The sequence below is a fragment of the Agelaius tricolor genome, unplaced genomic scaffold (assembly GCF_023055355.1).
Source record: "Agelaius tricolor isolate 1412-34295 unplaced genomic scaffold, bAgeTri1.0.p SCAF_16, whole genome shotgun sequence".
Classification (NCBI taxonomy): domain Eukaryota; kingdom Metazoa; phylum Chordata; class Aves; order Passeriformes; family Icteridae; genus Agelaius; species Agelaius tricolor.
The window spans coordinates 1,979,634-2,001,958 of NW_027269276.1; the positions used below are offsets into that span (position 1 = coordinate 1,979,634).

General features: G+C 43.3%; 1 protein-coding gene across 2 annotated transcripts; it reads right to left on the minus strand.

Moving 5' to 3' along the window:
* Positions 1-163: 163 nt before the first annotated feature.
* Positions 164-14,249, minus strand: DIS3L (DIS3 like exosome 3'-5' exoribonuclease). Of its 2 annotated transcripts, XM_071441169.1 has the most exons (17): positions 14,105-14,249; positions 11,448-11,601; positions 10,570-10,698; positions 9,900-10,035; positions 9,015-9,191; positions 8,027-8,105; positions 7,009-7,188; positions 6,290-6,459; positions 5,842-6,003; positions 4,912-5,159; positions 4,105-4,197; positions 3,016-3,549; positions 2,221-2,375; positions 1,955-2,133; positions 1,479-1,624; positions 765-939; positions 164-693 (listed from the first exon to the last, which is right to left on the minus strand). In XM_071441169.1, exons 1-17 carry the CDS (start codon positions 14,247-14,249, stop codon positions 382-384), a joined length of 3,174 nt encoding a protein of 1,057 aa, XP_071297270.1. In that variant the 3' UTR covers positions 164-381. The 2 variants fall into 2 exon arrangements, with proteins under 2 accessions (XP_071297270.1, XP_071297271.1); XM_071441170.1 differs by lacking the exons at positions 6,290-6,459; positions 8,027-8,105; positions 9,015-9,191; ... (2 more) ...; positions 11,448-11,601; positions 14,105-14,249 and having other exon boundaries at positions 7,009-7,062.
* Between the last annotated feature and the right edge of the window lie 8,076 nt (positions 14,250-22,325).

Genomic DNA, 22,325 nt, shown 5'->3' on the forward strand with positions numbered 1-22,325 from the left:
AGCCACTACCCTCAGGGCAACAGGTGTTACTTCATGAAGGAATTTGCTTTTTCTATCCTTGTAGGGAAGAAGGAAGTATTTAGGTTTTAAGAACTTAATTTGTGGACAACATAGGCAAAGTAATTTTTTGAATGACTTTTGAAAGAATTCACATCACACTGTCTTTAGTCTGAAATATGAGCTTTATCAGGTATAAAATATTTTCATAACTCATCCATACTCATAATCAGATAAAAATAATTCTTATTTAAAATATACATTTAGCTTCTTACTGAAAGGACTCTTGAATATCTAAATAAACTGCTTTTTTAAAGATCCCCAAGCACTTGTGCACAGTGAACAGGAGTGGGACAGCCCCAGCAGCTGAGGGCAGGTCCCAGTTCAAGTCCTGATGTCCTCTGTCACATCCAGCAGTGCCAGCTCCCGGATCTCCTCCAGCAGCTGGTACAGGCTGGGCCCCTTGGTCTGGCAGAACTCCAGGGACTCCTCATCCATCACTTCCAGCCTGGCTCCATCCTGGGCACGCTGGGCTTCCTCTGCAGACTGGCTGACTTCCTTCACCAGGTCAGACTTCACCACGTGGAGGCCCTTGTGGGCAGCCTCGGTGTCCGCAGTGTGGTGTGGTGCGTTCCTGATGATCTCCAGCTTGATGGTTTCAGCGTGGCAGCGGGAACTCTGCACAAGGATCCTCACCTGCAAAGCAATACTGTGTTCAAATTTCTGATGGTGCCATTTCCTTTCCTCTCCTCAGATGAGATACTCACTGTGATGTGATCGAAAAGGCTCAAGGTCATCGAGTCTCCAGCAGCTGTAGTGGAGGTGATTTTATGCTGAGAGCGATGGAGGGATCCAGGCTTCCACTGGCAGCTCCCAGCCCCTTGGCAGGAGATAACCAAGCCCTCTTTGTTTTTCATGTAGGCTGCACCTTTGATTCCATACCTACAGAAGAGCAGAGAGAAGCTGTTCTAACCATTTTCAGGTCTCAGCTTTGAATCCCACAGGCTGGCTGGGATTGTAGAAAAGCAGCAGGAAGGGGCAGGCATGGCAGGCTGATAATCCTGCCTCAGCAACAGGATAGGTGGTGTTAAAGAAACCCAGACATGAAGACAGTATGGAGACAGTGACTGAAGTGTTTTGAGAGCAGCAAAGCAGAAGTGAAATAGTCAGTGATCCATTATCTTAGTGCTGGGTGGGGCCTGGAATGGATCAGTGATGGGAGAAGAGCAGCTTTACAGGTTTTTCCAGCCAGACAGTGAGGAGACAGGTCTCCATTTTAAAAGAAGCTCCTTAAGAGCTTCTTTTAGAGCAGCAGCGTGTTTGCCCTGGGTTCTCTGTAAGGCACCAACCTTTTCTGGCTGGGGAGGCTCTTAGGCCAGCCCCGTGGAATGCTGGAGATGCCAGATGTGAAGTGAGCTGTGCCAGGCCGTGCCCTCCCGGCACTCCAGCAGCAGCAGGTGTCCCTCCCAGCCCCGGCTCACCGTGGCACGAAGACCAGCACGCCGTTGGTGCGGATGGAGTAGATGACCCCGTCGGCCACGCAGCGCTCGTCGCTCTCGGCGCTCCTGTCTCGGAAGTACATGCACTGGAAGAGCTCTGTGGACTGCTTCTGAGCACGCTGGGCTGCCTGTGAGCACCCCACACACACACACAGACAAAAACCTACGTAAATATTCCAACAAGCATCTCTGCCTTGGACTTCCACAGCTGCTTTTGCCCATTATTTAATCTCCTACCTGTCCCCAGGAAAAATTACATCTAGAACAAAATCCTACGTGCAGTGCAAATGAAGGATGAACACTTTTACTACCACTCTCAGAAGAAAAGTGATATTTAAAAAAACCCCAAAGCACTACAAATAAAAGTAAAGTGATGCTCTTAATTCACAAAAGCCACAGTCAGGAGTGGTATCCCATTCCCTAGGGCACCATGGAGACTCCCAGAAGGACACCCTTACCCGGTTCCTGTTATTGATGTGTCTGCACAATTCCTCCAGGTCCTTGTTGCTGATGATGTTATCCTTCACATCCCCCGTGGTTCCCCTCAGGGTCGCTGCCATCAGCAGCCTGTGCACAACGATGTCAGCGTATCTCCTGATGGGAGAGGTGAAGTGAGTGTACTTCTCCAGGGCCAGTCCTGCCAAGAGAGAGGAACACAGATGAGCAGTCAAAGCCTCCCCCAACAGTTCAGAAATCACAGAACGGCAGGAAAGTGGCCAGATACCATAGTGATGAAACTGCTCCTCGGGACAAGAGCCAGTTGAGAAGTAGAGGGCGTTGGACATGGCGTGGGTGGCCATGGAGCGCAGCAGTTTGTTCACAATGGGGTCCGAGGGGTCGTTTGCTCTGTCCAGAGACTCGGCCAAAGCCTTGTTAGACCTGGCAAAAAGGTGTTAATTCCAAAGAAAATGACACTAGCCCTGGTTATAATGGCTCACAGTTAAGAACAGCATAAAACCCACACAGATGTTAATAGTTATTAATAAAAAAAATGGCAAGCAGAGTGATATTGAAACTCTAAATGCAATTTAGTAACAGCTCTGCTCTAAGAAAATGTTTAGAAAAATCCCAGTTTTCACTCAGTTGTCTGCTGCAACTGATGCCCTTTACCATGGCCTTCTCATCTTATCTTGCCCAAGTAATTATGAAGTATTTTGAGTCATTTAAAATGACTACATTGCACAGAATTCACCTAATTTAAATCAGTACTCTCTTACACAGGAAATACAGTGCAAACAAGGCCACTGCAGAGCTTGACCACCACACAGTGACTGAACAAATGTTTTGTCTGGGTATATCCAAAATTAATCAGCCACTGCCATTTGGATTACACCCAGCAGAATGTAGGCAGCTTGTCCTGGTCAGAACATCATCAGAAAGGTTCTGATGGAACTCCTTTTAAGAACTGCTATGCAGTGTCCCTTAACATTGATACTCAGAGCTAGAATTGTTTAACAATACCATGGCCAAACAGTTAATTGCTTAACTTTAATTACAGAACTTTAGTAATAAAAGCTACCGTGTGTCTATTGAGAAGCCTTTGGCACTGGCACACTCCCGAAGCTCAGTGAAGAATTCCTGGCGTGGTGGAGGGTGCTGCCGCAGCAGAGCTTGGTGGGGGAAATCCTCGGAAATCCTTTTCGCCACCCAGTGGTTGGCCAGGATCATGCATTCCGCCACGGTCTCGTGCACTTCCAGCGGCTGCTTGGGGATGAGGTCATGGATGTTCCGTTTGTCATCCAGCTGCACTCGGATCTCGATCCCCTCCAGCTCCAGCGCGCCGCAGCGGTCCCGCTTGGCCCGGACGTGTCGCGCTATGTCGGTGAGCTTGGATATGGCCCAAACCAGCTCAGCCAGCTTCTTCTGCCTCGCTCCTTCATCCAGGCCTTTCAGCTCCAGGATGTCCCCCACGACACTGGTGTCCCCATCCAACAGTCCCTGGGCTGTCTCATACTCCAGCTTGTAGGCAGAGCGGATCAGGGTTCTGGTGTACTGAACCCTCAGCGTCTCGAACGATTCCTTCTCCAGCTCCCACAAGACGCTCACGGCGTATCTTAAAGACAACACCACAGAGTTCTGGAACAGTTCTGGTAGACCTAAACTCCCACTGCAAGCACATTCAACTCTTAGAAATTTATAGATTTAATTCTGGTTGTGGAAGCATCATTTTTTTTTTCTTCATGAAACCAGTGCTCAGCAACTACACCACTGAATAATGCACTTGCCTTTCAGTCTCATGCATCACAACTGAAATGAGCTACACAGCAGTATCTTCAATTCATCTGCTGAAGCACAGTACCCCTAAGGTATAAGGTCTCCTTTATGTTAGAGCAGAGCTACACTGTGATAGTTATTTTTATCCATTTTTATTTCATTAGTCAGATGCATCCACAATGAGCATCTCTGTACCCTGAATATCCTCATGCCAGCCTTGCATATCCTCATGCCAGCAGCCAACTGAGCCTGTAAATTGATATAAAAAGGTCTACAAAATTCACCCTACCTGTGGTAGAAGTGAAAGGTAATTTTTAATGTACACAGTTCTCCCAGTAATAATGCAAAATGACTTGTGGAAGTGTCCCTGCTGAGAACATCTCCCAAGCCCTACCTGTCCACGCCGCTGAGCAGGGAGCACAGGTCAGCGCTGAGCACGGAGGGCAGCATGTCATAGCGCCGGTCTGCCAGGTAATACGTGGTAGCCCTGGAACAAAACACAGCTGCTGCTCTGCCCACCCACAAACACTGCTCTACAGCCTGACTGGAAAAGGTTATTCCCACAGAACACTCACAGGTGCAATACCAAAGTCAAATTATTTAAATAGCTATTTGGACAGTACAGCCCTGATTTTGCCTTCCTTGGTATTTCAGTTGTCATTAAGGGCAGAACCTGGGCTGGACAAAATTTGCTCACTGAAGAGGTGACTTAATCAAACATCTCTGCTGCCTCCACATTATACTTCTTTGAATCTACAAAGAATACAGTTCACGAAGTGATTCAGCAGTTTAAGTTCAAGACACCGGCAATAAAAGAAAAAAGAGAATGAAATATTTGCACATTAAAAGACAAGATTGAATATTAAAACATAAGCCTGACAAATACCTCTGGAATTAATTCCATTTTGTGGGTGCTCATCTCCCTTGGAATGCAAACAAGTGGTTTTTAAAGGTACTTTAAGTCACAGATGTTAAATTTGACTATGAAGTCAAGAAGAATGATTAGGGAAAATAAACTTGGATAGCTTTCTGGAAAATGTGTCCAAATAAAAGCAGAATGTCATTAGTTACCTAATAGTTTAATTAGCTTTAGTAAGACATGAAAGGTGAAAGCACCTTTCTTTCCTTCCAAAGTTTCCTTAGGGTAGCATCACAAACTTCTGAGCTCCATAAATTTTCTAATTTCCAGAAAATAACTCACCTTGCTCTGGCCTCAACATCAGTGTAGGAATTTGCTGCCACGAAGTGAGTCACATCTGCAATGTGCACCCCCAGCTCGAGGTTCTCGTTGGGCAGAGTCCTGACAGAGAGAGCATCATCCACATCCTCGCAGCCCTTGGGGTCAATGCTGAATATCAGGTGGGTATCTCTCAGGTCAAGGCGTTTTTTCACCTCCTCTGGACTCACTTTCCATGGATTCTTTGGAGAACTCACTGGCATTTCACTCATCTACAGAAATATTGTTGATGAACACAGATTTATGTATTTTCTACAAAAAGATGCCAACAATTAGGTTGAATTAGTTTTTCAAATTCTTCTTTTGTTTCATTTTACAAGTCCATTACGTATACTTTACAGAAAGGGTGGAAAACATTAAAAAGAATTCTATGTGACTTAGTAACCAATGTTATTACTGTGGTGATACTGCAGCTCTGGCAAATATAACCACTACATATTGGTTTTTTAGTCTTTTTCTTTCTATTAATTGTAGGTATAATCAAAATAGTTCTCTATGAAAGCTGGTTCCTCTCCCAGTTGAAAACAAAGTATTTAATACAATAATTTCAGTAGTATGAGGCCTTTAGGATCAGTAGCATAACCACATACTAAAGGCAGAAAAATCTTAAAAGTCTACCTCAAATTTGAATTAAGACTTTGTAATCTTCTCCTCACAGCAAAAGGATTACCTTAAAATCACTACTGACTTGAAAATCCATACTATCAATAGAACCACTGATCCAAGAGATTCCAGAAAAATGAAGTAAAATAATAATAAATGTTCAGCTTTTAAAATGGGCTTTTCAAAAACCCACTGGCAACAAAGATGTCAAGCTTTAAGGGAGTCCCGCTCTTTGAGAAACAAGACCCTGGAAATGAACAGAAAAGACTGGATCTGATCACAGAGACGAACCTGGATTTCTGAGAAAGGGGCAGCACAAATGCTGTTCTCCACCAGAATAGCTGCAATCTCCCCCTCGAGGTCCCCAATCCTGCCCAGCACTCTCACAAAGTGCCCGTTCGGGTACAGGGAAGTCGACTCCCAGGAATCGATGCGCACCACAACTCTGTACTCCTGCAGGGAGACAGCTCTGTCAGAGCAGCTCTGTGCTCCCAACACAACCTTACATTTACAGAAAAAACCCAAAGCAAGTGGTATGTAAGTGCTCAGGGCAGCTGGACTGTGGCCCAAATTCAGACCTCAAGCTTTGTTACCTGACAGGAGTTGAACACAATCCTTCAAGGCAGAAATGGAACCCTCCCAGATTCTGTTTTACCATGGTTTTCTCAAGGAAAACATCATTAGAGCCTGTAACGCCCAGCCAGCTTTGTAGGAACAGAGAACACTTCAGTTAAATTACCTGTAATGTCTCAGCCTGCTGAGTGCTGATCCGGATTTTGGGAATTCGGTAATCCCAAGGTGTTACAAGGACTTTCTGAGCATTTCTGCCCTGGGACTGGCTCTCTTCTTTAGAGGGGAAAGTGACCACATAATCCCTCCAGTTCTTCTGGATGATTCCAACTACTTTACCTTTAAATCAGGAACATTGTGCATTAAAGAATTAAACAGAACCAAGAAAGCAAATATGTGGGAATGCAGGAGATTCACTGCTTTGTAAAATCAACTGATGTGTCCCCAAATCTGTTACAACTGCCAACAACATATGGTGTGCAGACAATACAGTGTGTCATAAACTACTGTTGGCACAGGCAGATTTTAATGAGCTTTTATTTATGTGGAGACTAACTCATTGTATAGATTTCAACTGATACACAACATAAATTATTCAGAGATTCCTATTGCTGCTGAAATGTGGCCAATTCTAGTAATACAGAGAATTTTTAGTAGCAAAGAGCAAAACAAAACATGATTTCCCTACAAAAAGAAAATTAACCTCTTGAAACTTTTAGCTCTGACCTCAACAAACTTTTAAGATGCAGCTACAGCTGCAGAGTAATCATTTCAAACAAGACTCTAAGTTCCCATGGTACCCAGGCATGTCACATGGGGATGCTTTTTCACCTAACATTTTTTCCCCATTATTTATCAGCAGGGAATTCAAAGGATGCTTCTCCTTACCTGTGGGCATAGGGTCACCCGTGGTGTCTGCAGGTGCTTTGTCCTCAGTCTCATTTTCACAGAGGGCAACAGTCCTTCCCTTCCATTCATGCACAGGCAGCAACTCAACCACAACCACATCCCCGTGGATTGCACGATTCCGAGCCTTGGTCCCATAAATAAGGATGTCACTTTGAAGTTCTGTATTTAAAATAAAAGGAAACAGAACTGGAATCTTCTAAAAAAAAAAGTCAAATCCCTCCATTCTTGGCAGCATTCTGCTGAAATAACAGAAAATGACTTTTCCAAAATGATTTCTTCCAAAAAGGACTACTGGCAAGAAATTAATACTAAAAGGAAATGAAAACATTTTCCTCTTTTTTTTTAAGGATCTTTTAAGGAATTCTGTAAGTGAACTTTTGGATAAAAAGCAGCATAGGCTGGGATAAGTTCATTGTTCTCAGGCAGCAGCTATAAAAACAGCACAGTTAAATTGTGAAAGCCACTGCCACAGGATCTGGGGAAGATTCAGAATAAAACAAGCTTTTAAAAATAATGAGTATATTGAGCACTGGTTTGACTGCAGGGTCATTTGAAAGCAGTTATTAGTGAGAGCTGGGCCAGTGTGTCTGTGCAAGGGCAATGGACTGTTCCTTCAAAGGTGCTGATTAGTAACTCGTGCCAGAGAGACAATCCTGGATCACTTTGGATCAGCTTGATCCAAAAGGCAATTTTCCAATTATGTTCACAAAGACCAGCTTCCTAACCCTGCCAACAGCTATGCAAACTCTTATTGCAGTCTAGCACCTGAGGCTGGAGCAAAACACAGGGACAATTTGCAGCAGCATTTCCCTTCAGAGAGGTGCAGGCAAACAGGACAAGAGGCCAGAATGTGGCCAAAGGGGGTGAGAAAGAGGAAGGAGTTCTCCTCACAGGTTCCACCCTCTGGTTAATCCTTCAGCCTCCTTTCTGCCCATGGGAACCCCAGGCACTGCAGTGTCTCAGCCCTCAGCTGGTTTGGTAACTGAACTCCTCTCACCTGTGTCCTTGCTGCCAGCCCCCTGAAGCCGAACAAAAGCTTCCAGCTGTGCTCGGTGCTTGTTGACATTCAGTGCACCCTGGAAGAGACCAACAAACCAACCAATGGGTGAAACACCCTAAAAATAGACAACTTTAAAGGATAACATTTTGGGGGTTACAGTTATTTTTGCATTAATTAGTTTTTATTGATCCGTAGGTTATTTTGAACCCAGCTGTTCTCTCTAAAGGGGGGAATGCAGGGTGTAGGACTTAAGGTATTCACTTCTGGCAAAGTAAATTCTTTTAAATGCTGAATTTATTGTAAGATGGTAAATGACATTTAACTCCAAGCACAGGCAGTGGAAGATTACTTTTGCTGTCTGCCTTAGCAGAGAATCTGGCATTATTTCAACAAGAAAGAAAAGCTTCAGTCTTTCTGTTCATATTTTATTCCTGCCTCTGCTAAAATTGCCAAGAAAGGAAAAAAATCACTGCCTCTAATTCTTTAAATTATTTCTAAAGGAAGGACACTTGTCTACCAACAATCCATATTAAGGCCCTGAACAGCCATAAACCTGTAAATTAATTTCATTGACTGAGAGATCTCTGTGCAAATGAAGTTAGAACTGCTGCCTTTGTGCAGCACTATTTATATTTAAGAACAAGGTCTCTCTGCTTCAAAACACACCTGGTCTCTCAATTTACAGGTACACCACATATCAAGTTGAAGAAAAAAACATAGCAAATTTCAAATCCTCAATAGCCAAATCTTACTTTAACTCTTCCAAGACAAAAAAAAAAAAAAAATACACATGTCACAATACAGCATAGGGGAAATATTTTGAGAATCCTAAGAATTCTAATCCCTTCCATCCTCTTGTTTTTCGTTTTCTTTTCCTCTTCCCACCACAGCCACATTTCTTTCTCTAATCACTCTATTTCAGGCAGCTCAAGGGATCAAGCACAAGACTGCATTGCTCTGTGCATGTTCTCTATGTAACAAATACCTGCAGGTATCTTCCAGACTTGATGCCAGCCTCCAGTACTTCCACAGGTAAGTGCTCAGGATATTCTTTTCCATGGTTCTCTTGGCTTTCACTCTCCCGCTCACGCCGAGCTTGGACTATGGAGTCAAAGAGCTCATGGGCAGCCTTCAGGTCAGGCCAGAAGTTATCCAAGTAATTCTGTAGGCACAAATAGAAGTAATCAGAAATGTACTCTGAGATCTCTGTTCTTTTAATAATGCATTTGGAAAGCCCATAGTGGACAGGATCTGTCTCACACTGTACCCAAGTAACACAATGGTAATGATGAGTCTGCTCTAAGCCCCACAGATCTGTCCCAGGTTCAGCCTAATCCACTGCTAAATACAACAAAGGTCAATCAGTTTGGTGCAGCTTTTACTCAACATCCTTTCACAGCTGAACATGAACATCCCATGCCCAGATCCCACTGAGTACCAGTGGTATCAGAGATGGACACCAAAATGAAGAATGATCTTCTCAGACATCACTGCACCCTCAGCAGTCCAGGTAAGAACATTGTTAATGGATATTTACAGTTGCTTATGTACTGCTTGCATTCCAGATTTAGGCAGCTGCCTGAGGGAACTGATCACTGCTCATCAATGGCAAATTCCTTAAAAACAAGGAAAAGGTCTCCTGAGAAAGATGACCTCTATCCTCACAGCTGCCTTTTATCTTTCCAGCTCTCTCCTTTTTTCTGAGATTCCCACAAGTGACATATTTGCTTGCTTTGATAAATGGAGATATGAGCTACCTCACAGTTTTATTGAATGTAAACTCTGGCATGATTTGCAATATACTTTAATGTATTTCCTTCATCATTTTGATGCAGCATAAAGGAAACCTTTTATTTTTCTGGCACGTTACCTTGAAGGAAATCACAAACACTCCTTCTGTTTCATTTCCGTACTGCCTGATAGCATCTTCATCTTCTGTTACCATAACAACTGGCATCTGACCCAGGCAGTGATTGTGATACCAGGCTGCTGCATTGTAAATATTCCTAGAAAAGCAAAGTTTGAAATAAGACTTCTGGCACAGCTCATTTGCTACTTGCAAGATTTTGCTGGCTTTGTATAAACGAGATTTTGATTTAACACTCAGTCTTTTGAGAGATATACACCAAGCTACAGAAATGTTCTTCTGCAAAAATGTTCCTGTACCATTCTTAAGCCCCACAAGAAGAGAGCAGAATAGAATGTTTCCTCCTCAGTACATCCACTTGTGCCCTGGCTGCAACACAACATGAAGTTCCACTGAGTGACTGTAAAAAGCAGGCTGGAGATGCAAAGACTCTGATGCTACGGTGTGACTTTAAACTGATGCAGCTTTTTCTTTAGCATTATTGCATTTAATTTAATTATATTTTGTCTATTTCCCTAAGAAAACAATGCTGATACTTGCATAATCATAAAGCATAATGCAGACTTGCAGTGCCTGTGAACTGTTGCAGAGCTCAGCAGAGCAGGAGCATGAACTCTCACATTCCTAAAATCACGATGCTGTGCAATGTGACACTGCAGAGGCTCAAACAAACCTGGTCTGCCACTTCTCCATGGATTCTCCCTTCTCCCTGGGCAGGTAGCAGTGCTGGTGGAATTCATTAGCAAACACAGTACAGTCGTGACGGGGATCCTTCAACAGATTCCGTAACTTGTTGTACTGCCTGCAATGAAAAAAGGTAAATATATTCTTGTGTCTGCTTTTGAAAATGCTATTTTAACTCACTGTGAAAATACAGCTGAAAAACTCCAGGGAAATTACTGTCATGCACAGAGAAATGCACTCATTAAATTACACCACTGATGATAAATCCTAAACCATCACCTGCAAGCAAACTTTATTAAGTTCCCTCATGAACACTTCTGATTTTAAACATACTAGTTTTCTACTGAGCCCCACAAAACACCCTAAATGTTCAGGAACTTATTTTATTTGTCACTTTTGGGGCAAGTGCTATTACTTTAAAAGCCTTCATGCTTTAGAGATATGGGAAGGCCCTGAGAGTAAATTTTACTCTGAAATGCTATGGCAATGCCCAGGTTAATGTCTGGTGAGATAAGTATACCATGCAATATTCATTGCTCCCCAAAGACAAATGCTCAGGCATCAATAGAGGAAATCAAAACCTGTCCATAATCTAGCTGTGGGCACATAATAGATCATTACTGCAAAGTCTAATGAATTCCTGCCACCAGCCATTTGATTAGTTAATAATGCTGCAGGTTTCATATTGCTCCTATCAAGTGAAAACTATGCCAGGCATTGATATCCATGGATCACAAAGGATCCCAGTCCTTCCCCCTTCTGTAAAACTACATTGAGATACTTGAAAGGCCTAAAAAATTATGCATTTTATAAATCAGTATTTTTACTTCAATCTAAATAAAAAATAAGTTCTTATGGGATAAATACCTGCGTCCCTTCTGATGTTGCACAGCCTGACAAGCTGTTTGCATGAAAATAATTCCTTTCAGCTCTGGAAACTCCAGAATCTCCAGGTACTCCTGAACAACCTTGCAGTCAGGGACAACATAGTGTGTGACATCATCTGACAGCAATTTTCCATCTAGAAGATAATTCAGAGTTACAAGGTTCAAACTTTCAGTTGAAATAAGGGTTTCTAGAAAATATTTCCTGATATAAGAAAATCTGAATTGTGTCTCCTCAAATGGGAACATTTCTTTTTCTGATGAACAAAATTACAGATATTATGGTTTAATTCTGTGGTCCATAAATTTGTGACAAAACCCTTTTGCATCCACTGATGCCAAAATTTAGTGCAAATTCTATCCAGAGGAGTGAAAAAGATCCACTTTCATTATGGAAAGGCTATCACTTAAAAGAGTGAAGGTTACAGTTCTTTCTCTGCTTCCATATGAAAAAGGGACTATACATTTGGCACAGAAAATCTTTTCATGGAATTTCTAAAGGCTGTAGAATTATGAGCAGTCCCTTTACCCTGCTCTCACAGCCCTCTCTGTTCAAACACACCATTTACAGCAGGCTCTTTACATAAAAGAGCACAGGTAAGGGTGCATGTAGAGAAAACCACTGCTACTGCAAAGAAAAGATGTTTTTAAACCTAAACTATCAACCATCAGTGTTAATTTTCTTTATACACACTCTAGCCCTTAGGAATATGCCATCAAAATATCAGACACAACACATCACAGATGACATCTTAAAAAGTACCTCAAAATTCAAGAGTTTAATTGCTTTTGGCATTTCAAAGATTACCCAAAAGCTTTCAGATGGGAGGGGATCTCCACTGTATTTTTTCTTAAAACCTATTTACTATTTATTATAAACACTGAACTCACCACAGTGCAGACAAATTATACAGAATACAGGATATAGATATTGACAAGTCAGGTTATTTTTATTATTCCTTAGAAGCTGACACAGAAGGGACAATCTCTGAGCTGTGACCACAAGAAGTGTGAATCCAGCCAGCACAGTTGTGCATGCAGAAACTTGGCCTCACCTTACACTGAAGGCTGATAATGGATGATGGCAGCAGATATACAAGAAAGCTAATAGTTATTAATAATTCAGAAGAGCATTAGAAGTGAAGTGTCACTGGAAGATGTGGGAGCTGTGCCCATAGGAAGCTATCCTTGCCTAACCCATCCATCGGGAGCAGAATGACTCCCAGGCAGGCACACTCACCCTTACCAGCACCTGCTGATGGGATTTTTGCAGGCAGTCTCTCACAGGGCATGAAATGGATTTGCTCAGCACACTGTGTAGAGTCAGGAAGGAAAACAAATATTTCCCTCACATCTGGGTTACCTTGAATAATCACAAAGGGACATATTCTGACAGTCACCTGTAGAACAATTTACATTTAAGTCCAAAAGAGGGGGAGTTAGACACAGCAGGAAAGGTTAGAGTTTTTTCTGATATGTGCCTTTAATTTATCCTTGAGGAATTCACAACCAAATGCAGTATTTTAGGGAGCAGTAACTATCACTAGTCCTATACAGCAGTAATACACTATAATAATCTAAGTAATACACCTTCTGTCCTCAATTGCAACCTAAATCAAAAGTGAAAACATCTATGCCAATCATAGTTCCAAAGAAAAAAAAAGTGTCACAATTCTCAACCTTTTCTTTCAGGCAAGGCATTTGGTCGATTTCAACAGGGTAGATATTATGTTTGTTATTTACCAGTCATTTTCCTGCATCAAATAAATTGTGCTATTGAACAACAACAACAAACCCAACTGAAATATCAACCACAGCTCTGGTGATGATCTACGATGCACATAACAGCACCACAGTACGTAAAAACAACAACAAATGCAGACATCAGAGCCTGGCAGCCTTCCCGTGTCTGAAATGCCCTGATATAACACAGGCAATTACATTTAATTACTGAACAGAAATAGCTGCTGATGCAGAATTACAATGGCTTCAAGAAAATGGCTTGGCCCCATTGTAATACTTAACAGGTATGTATAGAATTTAACTCATGCTATAAACCACCACCCTGCAGAAATTAATTCATTTTAAAGGATCTTTTAAAACAAGAGAAGTGTAAAAATTGAACAATCCTTTAGCCTTTTATCACTGCCAGTAAACTGTTCACAGTTAAACCCTCTAACAATCAACTCCTCGATTTCTTCCACTCTTAACGCCTCGTTGATTTCTCAGGATCTTGCTTTAAAGGAAAACCATTGGTACAGCCGTGATTTGTTCAGCACCATCCGGACACCCAAGGATGGGGATCACCCCTTCCCCTTCAGGGATAACCCTTGCCCGAAGATCATTCTCTGTCCTCGGGGGTTCCCCCAGCTCAGGGATCACCCTCTGTCCTCAGGGGTTCCCCCAGCTCAGGGATCACCCCTCACCCAGGGATCACCCCAGTTCAGGGACTGCCCCAGCTCCGGGGTCAGCTCTGCCCAGGGATCCCCCCAGCTCAGGGATCACTTTGTCCCCAGCTCTGCCCCCCGCACCCGCGGCCCCGGGGACGCCGCCCACCACCCCAGCGCGGCCCGCGGGCGATCCCGGCTCTGTCGGTGCTCGCCCCCGGCTCCCCCCAGACCCCTCACGGCGGAGCCTCACCGCGGGCGCAGGCGGCGCGGCACTGGGCGCTGCGGCACAGGGCGCTGCGGCACGGCACGTCGGGGCGCAGGTAGTGCTCCCGCACCACCCGCACGGCGCGGCCCTGCTGCCCCCGCAGCTGCAGCACCTTCTCCGTGCGGAGCATCGGGGCGGCGGGGACCCACCGGCAATGGCGGAGACCGGTGGGGACCGGCGGCCCCGAGGCCGCGACTGCCGGGGCGCCTGCGCGGGGCGGGGCGGGGCGCGGGGTCACAGCGCGGGGATCGGCTTCAACCGAGGGGCGGGAAGAGAGCGGGTGGGGCGGGCTGAGGGAACCAAGGCAGCGTAAGGGAACCGCGTGGGAGCGAGCTGAGGGAACCGAGCGGAGGGACGAGTGGGAGCGAACTGAGGGAGCTAGAGCTGAGGGACAGCGGGAACGAGCTGAGGGAACCGGGTGGATCGAGCTGTCGAACTGAGGCAAACGGAGCGGTCTGAGGGACAGGCAGGATCGAGCTGAGGGGACCGGAACCGGAGCTAAGGGACTGGAACCGGAGCTGAGGGACAGACGGGACAAGCTGAGGGACAGCGGGGACGAGCTGAGGGAACCAGGGCGGCCCTGAGGGGCGGGCGGGAGCGGGCTGAGGGGGAGCCCGACCCGTGCAAGCCCTGAGGGAGCCCAGGCTTGTGTGGCTGGGCGAGCACAGAGGGCCGATTCCCTTCAAGTGAGGGATGCAGTTGTGTGAACCTCCATGGTCTTTCACGGCATCTTCCAGGAGAAATTACAGGTCCGTTTCCCACCCCGATTTTGTGTGATCACATGCCAGAGCACTCTGGGAGGTGGGGATCAGGGTAAGGGTGTGTAAGGAAAGCAGGCAAGCCCTAATGACAACTTATTTCATAGTAATCACCACTATTGTCCTTCACATTTACAGAGCAGAAGATAAAGGCACTGACAGATGAAGTCTAGTCCAAGATGAACCAGAAAAGCAGTGGAAGGTCAGGAGCCCAAAGCAGTGTTTCTGGGTCTGAGTCAGTGCTCTGTGTCTATAATGCTGCCAGTGTGGCATTTTGGGGATGATTGTTTTGACTCTTAGAAAAGCATTCATACTTTCTCAAATGATAATTGCCTACACCATAACTTTACTTGAGCATAAATACATGGTGAGAGCTGTGTAGTGTTTGTCCTTAGGAGGGAAAAAACCACTGGGAAAGAGCCAAGGCAGTATGTCACTGTATGTTCCTGTTTATTCTACTTCTTATTTTTCACATGTTTTATAAAATGTGTATCTCCAATGACTAATACTTCTAAGTAACCAATTTGTGCCAGTAAATGGAAGCACCATCTGTAAGAAGCTGATTTGCAGAAGCCAAGTTCTCAAACATCTGAGGAGGAGGAGGTGTTATAACTTAGTGAGAGACGACCAAAGTGTAGACTTGGGTTTGGGAGTCAGGATGATTTCAGATGTATTATGTAAGCAGGATGTGAGAGGAAAAGGGAAATGGAGAGCAAAATGATGGAGCTCTTGTTCAGCAGGAGCAAAGATGAAGCAACCCATGCTGATAGAAAGGGTAAGAAAAACTCAGCATTTGGTAAAAAAAGACATTTAGTGGAGTTTGAAATGTAGCAGATGCTGATTGCTGACACAGTGAGGAACACAGACCAGTGTGCTTACTCAGTGACATTCAATGACTGTAATAAAACAAAGGTTAATTAAATAGAAGTAGCTGAGATCACTGCTCCCATTTGTGCAGTTTCACAGAGGAAAATGGAAGACCTTTGGGCCAAGTTCATGCCCTGGGGATACAGTTGAGTAGCTGCACGTGTATTTATAACATCCTAGTCTGAGCAGTTTTATCATTCTTGAGTTTCTCCACTTCCTTCCTCTCTTAGAAGAAACCTCAAATGGTTGCAAAAGGCCAAGCTGGAGTCACTAGAGCCAGAGAGACCTCTTGACACTTTATCTGACAGCTGAATTTGTCCCTGTGAGATCAGAGATGAACTTTCCTGCTCTGGTATTTCATGCTGATCTGGCAAAAAAAAAAAAAAAATCACACAGGGCAAGAAGTTTGTGCAGGAAAAGCCAAAACTAGCAAGATAACATGTGCATGTCTAATTGTTTAAAAATAAAAGTTGCAAAAATGTTGGTGTATCAATATTGGAAGATCTTACCACATGTTGAAGAATAAAGATGAAATGCAGTCTGCTTGCAGAACTATGGGACATATATTGCTTCATACAGCTTAACTTCATAAAGTACTTTGTAAAGAAAAAAACTATGGTAGAATACATTTCTCCCTTTGTGCAATGCCCCTGTGGATAACACCAGCCAGTGCTGGAGAAGCTGTTATTTTTACATGGGCAATAGAAGCTTTAAGCTGTGCCTGCCTGGGATGGGAAGCAGGAGCCTTTGGGAGCTCTGCCTGCCTGCAGAAGGTGTCAGGAGGTGCAGGACACGTCTCAGAGCGTTGCCTTTTAACACAAGTGCTTGGGCAAAACAAGTTTGAGGTCAGTGGGGAGTGCCAGCAATTGGCTCAAGTCTCCCAAGCCTGACTCATCTGACAAATGCCACAAACAAGAGGCAGAAGATAAACCTGGATCCACACAGTCATGGAATCAATAGAAATTGTATCTTTCCATTTGAAAAAGGCCTTTTTATATATTTTTTTTCCTCCGAGTACCCTGTGACTGAGGTAGAGGATGCAAGATTTGATTATCTTATAGCATGTTTTTGAAGTTGGTTCTCCCATTCTTAAAGCAATTGTGCATCACTTGGCAATTCAGCACCTCCTTCTAACTCATCCTAAACTTGATAAATGTTCTTTTCTCTTGGAGATTCCTTCGCTGGCTCAGTCAAAGCCAAGTATTGTAAAAATTGCACCCCCATCTAGAAAGGTCTCGGATTAATATGCCATTCTTTGCACTCCTAAAAAAGAAATATATCAGATGATCTTAACAATGTCTGTTTTATGTAATCCCGTGTCCACTGGCATTAATTATGTCACCCTCCTTTAATTATTTTTGTCAGATCTCATGTTAATTAGACTCTGTTATTTTGCTTAGGATTGCACTTTGACTGATGATTATCTCATTTATCCTTTAAAATCATTTCTACAGCGTTACAAAGAGAATGCTAATATTCTTCTCCTTTTAGCGAGAAGAAAACGATTTTTCCTTCGTGCATTTTTGGGCTTCCGAATATTCTCCGTGGATTTCCGTTCGTCCAAGCCCCCGTTAGTCCTTGGCGTCCGCAGTGCCGGACACTCCCGCTGGGGGACGCTCTGTAATCGAGTTTGGGCTGAAATCGGAACTTTCCCTTCCCTGCCCGTGTCTGATGGGCTAAAATTCCACCTTTCAGCTTCCCTGAACAAACTGCTTGGAGTTGTTTATAGCATAAAGAGACAATTTTCTCCACAAAATAAACTAGAAAGGGATGCTGCTCTATAATAAAATAATAAAAAAAAAGCTTGCAGATGTCTTCAAGCATGTCAGGAATATGAAACTACACAATGTTTACAATTATTGGAAGCATAAAAGCAATTTATCACAACACCTGATATTTACTATAGCATGCATTTGATCTTCTTTCCCCCACCCTTTTCTTCCATGGATGCAGTTCAAAAGTTTACAGCACAGGAATGCAAAGCTGTGTACTCTTGTGTTTCACTTATTTTCTGTACCTTGGCTTAGTTTATCCAAGGCTTTCTCTCTGTATTTACTGATGAGAGACCCTGAGTATTATTTAAAGGGAAAAAAAGCCTTTATGCTGGGATGATTAGAGTGTTTGTTTCAGGGAGCTTTAGGTTGTTAGCAGCTGAGATTACCTTGGTGTAGTCCAGAATTTCTGCTTTCATAAAATATGCTTATATTTGCTATGCTAGAAATCATGGAAACAATTTAGATCAAAGGAGAAGGCCACCATATCAATCATTTGTCATCAAAATGCCTTTGATTCGGTGGGATCCTTGCACTGAGATGATGCTCAGGGCTGTCTCAGCTCCCAGAGCAGCTCCTGCAGGGTTCAGAGGATAATGGTGCTCAGAGATGGAAAGACCCAACAGGTCAGACTTTCCACCCACTTCCAGACTGGGAGTGCTCCCTCTGGTACATCTCGCTCAAGCCTGGGGTCAGTGCTGCACAATATCACACTCTAAGGTTTGTTTATTTATTTATATACCCCAGTAAATAGAAAACAGAATAGCAAGGGTGACTTTTTACCCCCCTGCTTTCAAAATAACAAGAAGTTTCTAGGTGAAGCTGATTAATTCCCTCTTGGGCTCCTATCAGCAGAAATTAAATGGGGTTGACTCATGGGGAACTCTGCAGTTGTGATTTGCTCCACAAATGAGATATAAGAGGTTTTCCTTGAGAGCTCAATGATGTATAAAAGGAAACTAAAGGAAAATGTATTACACTGCATTTCTGGGCTGCAGCTGTGCATCTTAGGTGCCTTAAATTCTTCTTACTAAAAGCCCTTGAGCAAAGATTTTATGCCCATAACTGCTCTATCCTCTGGCAAATCATATTGCCTGGCAGGGCTGGGTAAAGCACAGGTTACTCTTAAAAAAAATAAATTACAGAGGAAAGAATACAAGATTTCAAGATTTTTTTTTTTTTCATAATTATTGTCAAGAACTAAGTCTCAGTCAGCAAGTAATTCAGGAAAACCTAATTGTACATAATAATCCTTTAACCTGTGCTGCCCTGTTCTGTACGTAGTGATATTATTTGGGTTTCCTTGATGTCCCTTTGTGATAACTGACCAACAGTGAATATTTCTAATTGAATGTAAAAGTCATAAAATGACATATGTACTGCTAACCACTTATTGTGCAATTGGAGGTTTTCATTTGGCAAATGTTCAAGCTTAAAATGTGTTTTTCATGATTATTCCCCTTATTAAAGCTCATTTGCTATTCATGGAAAGTGAGCACAAAAGAGATGTGAACAGTCAAAGAAATTCATTTAAAAATTCAAATGAATATCCAAGGGAAATGGATTTCAGTGTTTGCCCAACTCTGCTGGGACACTCAGCTGCTGAACATCCTTAATGGGTGCCTTTGTCATTGTCCTCAAGGCTTCCCTCACAAATGCTGCATGGCTCCTTACGACTTCATATTGCAGTCATTATGCAAAATTCATTCTTGATATGGTTAAAGTGGTTCATTAGAGGGAGGCAAGGTGAGAGTGTGTTCACCACCTGCCTGCTGCTTTTACAAATGAGGCAAGAAATAATTTGTTGTGATACTGACGACCGAGTTTAGTGTGGAGTCAAAGGAACTCAGGTCTTTGGAAGGAGCTGAGACCTCCAATGGCCTTGCTCATCCTGGCCTCAGGGATTCCAGTTATCCCTCTCTGTGTCTTAGTGATGGGGAGGATCTGACCATCAACTGTGGGAACACAAAACAGTAACTGATGTTTATTTTCTACCTAGGCTGAGCTCCTGCAAGCTAAATTACACCTTTATTCTTCACCTGCTTTCCTGGCAGCGGGCTCTGCATGCAAGGCTCCTTCCTCTCCACTGCTTTCACCCACAAGTCCAATTGAAGTAAGTCAGTGGCCAAGAACTGTCCTCTAGGTCCCAAACTTGACAAAACAACCAAAGTGCTGCTTGTTACCACCTCACTAAATGGTGTAGTTCCTTATTATGCTGAAAATACAAAGTGATGTGAGCAACCACATAGCTTCTAGGGATAGATAACTGAAAAAACATCTTGCATCATTCAGCCTGAGACTTTGGAGATGCATTTACTCCTGCAAGCTGAGGTCAAAGGCTGGTGCTTTTCAGAAAGGTCTTGCTTCTTAGCCAAATTTTTAACTGCTTCAATTAAAGAAGATCAAATTTTTTGCCTGGGGTCATATGGCAGCTCAGTGGCTCAGCCAGGGTTTGAGCCAAAGATCCATTCTCTTGGTTCATCACCCTTGAATGAAAATAGGAAATTTAATTCTGCTTTATGAAGATATTAGGCAGATTTTATACATTTTATATTTCTGGATTGTATACAGTATATATTTCTGAAAGAGACTGAGCTGCCATTATAATGAGGAAATTGTCTAATGGGTAATAAAATTTAACAAAAACAAGATACAAATAATGTTTTCAGAGGAAGAAATTGGACCTTGAACTAGTAGTTTGTGGCAGCTGATAAGATGTGGAATTTCTGAGGATGTGAAGGACATTAGCATGCCAATCAAATACCAAAATGCTCTTTAACTTAGTGAGAGACTGCCTGATTTTTTTACACTGATGCTTATTTTAGGTATTTTTCTACTCTTTCCCGAGTTGCCCCTTGCAGAATGCAGTGTGTGGAGGGAGTGCACAGCACCAGTTGTGAGCAAGTGTCCCCCTCGTTGGATGGGCTGGTGCAGCTGCAGGTAAGGGAGAGGTTTTCTGCTGTGCACCAGGAAAGCCAAAGAGCAGCCCCAGCTGTGGGGCAGAACTGTCCTGGGCTTACAGTCAGGTGCCAGAATGCTCTTGCAGACATGGCAGCCCATACCTTCAGAAGCAGGGAAGAAGAGGAGGGGCAGTCTCAGATTATTTCTGGCTAATAATTTTGCTTAAAATTGAGTTCACCATGTTATTTTCCAGCTTATCTCACCACCCTTCTTTTTTTTATTTTTTTCCCTTCTAGAATGGTCCATCATTTCAAGTTTCATATTTGGAATTTAATATCTCCTGTTGATGATTTCTGTTCCTTATCTTCTCTTGATCCATTTCTGCTTCTCTTTTAGATTCTGTCTCCTTCGGTCTCCAACTAATGTCTCCCCATATGTCAGATTAAAAAAAAAAAAATTTACAAGATGCTGGGCTGTGAAAGGAACTAGGGAATGTTTATGTGGTTGCAGCAGGCTGACCATTAAAGTGACTTTATTTCTACAGCATTTCAGATGCTGGGCTTGACAGTTTCATTTCCGAAACTATTTATACTCACAAAAATCCATAACAGCATTTCCATTATTTCCTTATATGATTTTTTTGCCTATATTTTATCAAGTCATCTTCTTCTATTCAGGCCTGATTTCAGACAATAGGAATACAAAGTGGAAAAATCCTTTCTAAAAGAGACTGTAGCTTTTTATCTATTAAAGCATCTTTCTGTATCCCAACACATTTTTATCTCAGCCTGCTTTTCAGCTTCTCCTGTTGATTTGATCCAATGGAATGACATGCAGGGGAGACTTAGATGAAAGTTACACCTGAAAAGGGTGTGTGCTCAGAGCTGAGGAACCTTACTGAAGCTGCCTTCCTCATTATCCAGCAAAGTCCTCTTGCAGCTCTGGATCCTGATTGCAGACCATGCTACATTAAAGCAAAGGCCAGCTACAGCTGTTGGCTCCCACTGAAAACACAGAAGGAGTAGGTATTTTACTAAGCTGTCACCACTGGGCATCACAACAGAATGGGATGGATAAAAATGATGGATTTTATATTCTTGCTTTTCTAAATATCATGCTGTCCAAGCATTTATATATTTGATGTTCTATTTTTTCATCATTGCAAGGAAAAAAACCAACCAAACCATAACTTGCAGTTTTGAAAAGGAAACTACAGCTAGCATTAAATATTCTTGAGCAACATCAGTGTATTAAATTCTGGCACAGTTTGCATAAAGATAATGTGTGGCCATTTGTAAGAACATGTGAAATAAACAGGTTAAGAGTAGTCAGGTGTAACTTGTTCCTTGCCACAGTAGTAAAATCAGTGATTCCCAGGCTTTCTCATCTGGCAAATCCTTGCCAGCCCTCAGGACTCCTGCACAGACCCCCAGACCCCCTCAATGTCAGTGGCTGTTGCAAACAGAATAAAGACAACCCTTTTTATGATTTCACAAATAAAGTTTGGAAACCACCAGACATAATGATGGCTTTGGTTCCTGCAGCTCTACACTCCTGTGGCTCTGGACTGTTGCTGTGACTCCAGGGAATGGTGGGGTAAGCTTGGGGTGGAATATGATGATAACAGCACTGAGCTACTGAGCACAGCCCCTTTTGCTTGCCTTGGAGGATGCTGGCCCAGGAAGGTCAGCAGGTTGTTTGCTTCCTGCTGAGCTAATTGGCAGGGTGACAGCCACTGCTGCCAAACACATGCATTTGTTTAATCTCTGCTGGTTGGGGATATAAACCAGCAGCAGACAAAAGAGGCCTTCTTTAAAAGAGCTGATTTAGAGCTGGGTGAAGATGGGTTCTCCCCTTAAACCCCAGTGTCAGCAGTAGCTGCTCTGGATATGCACAAAGAACACACAC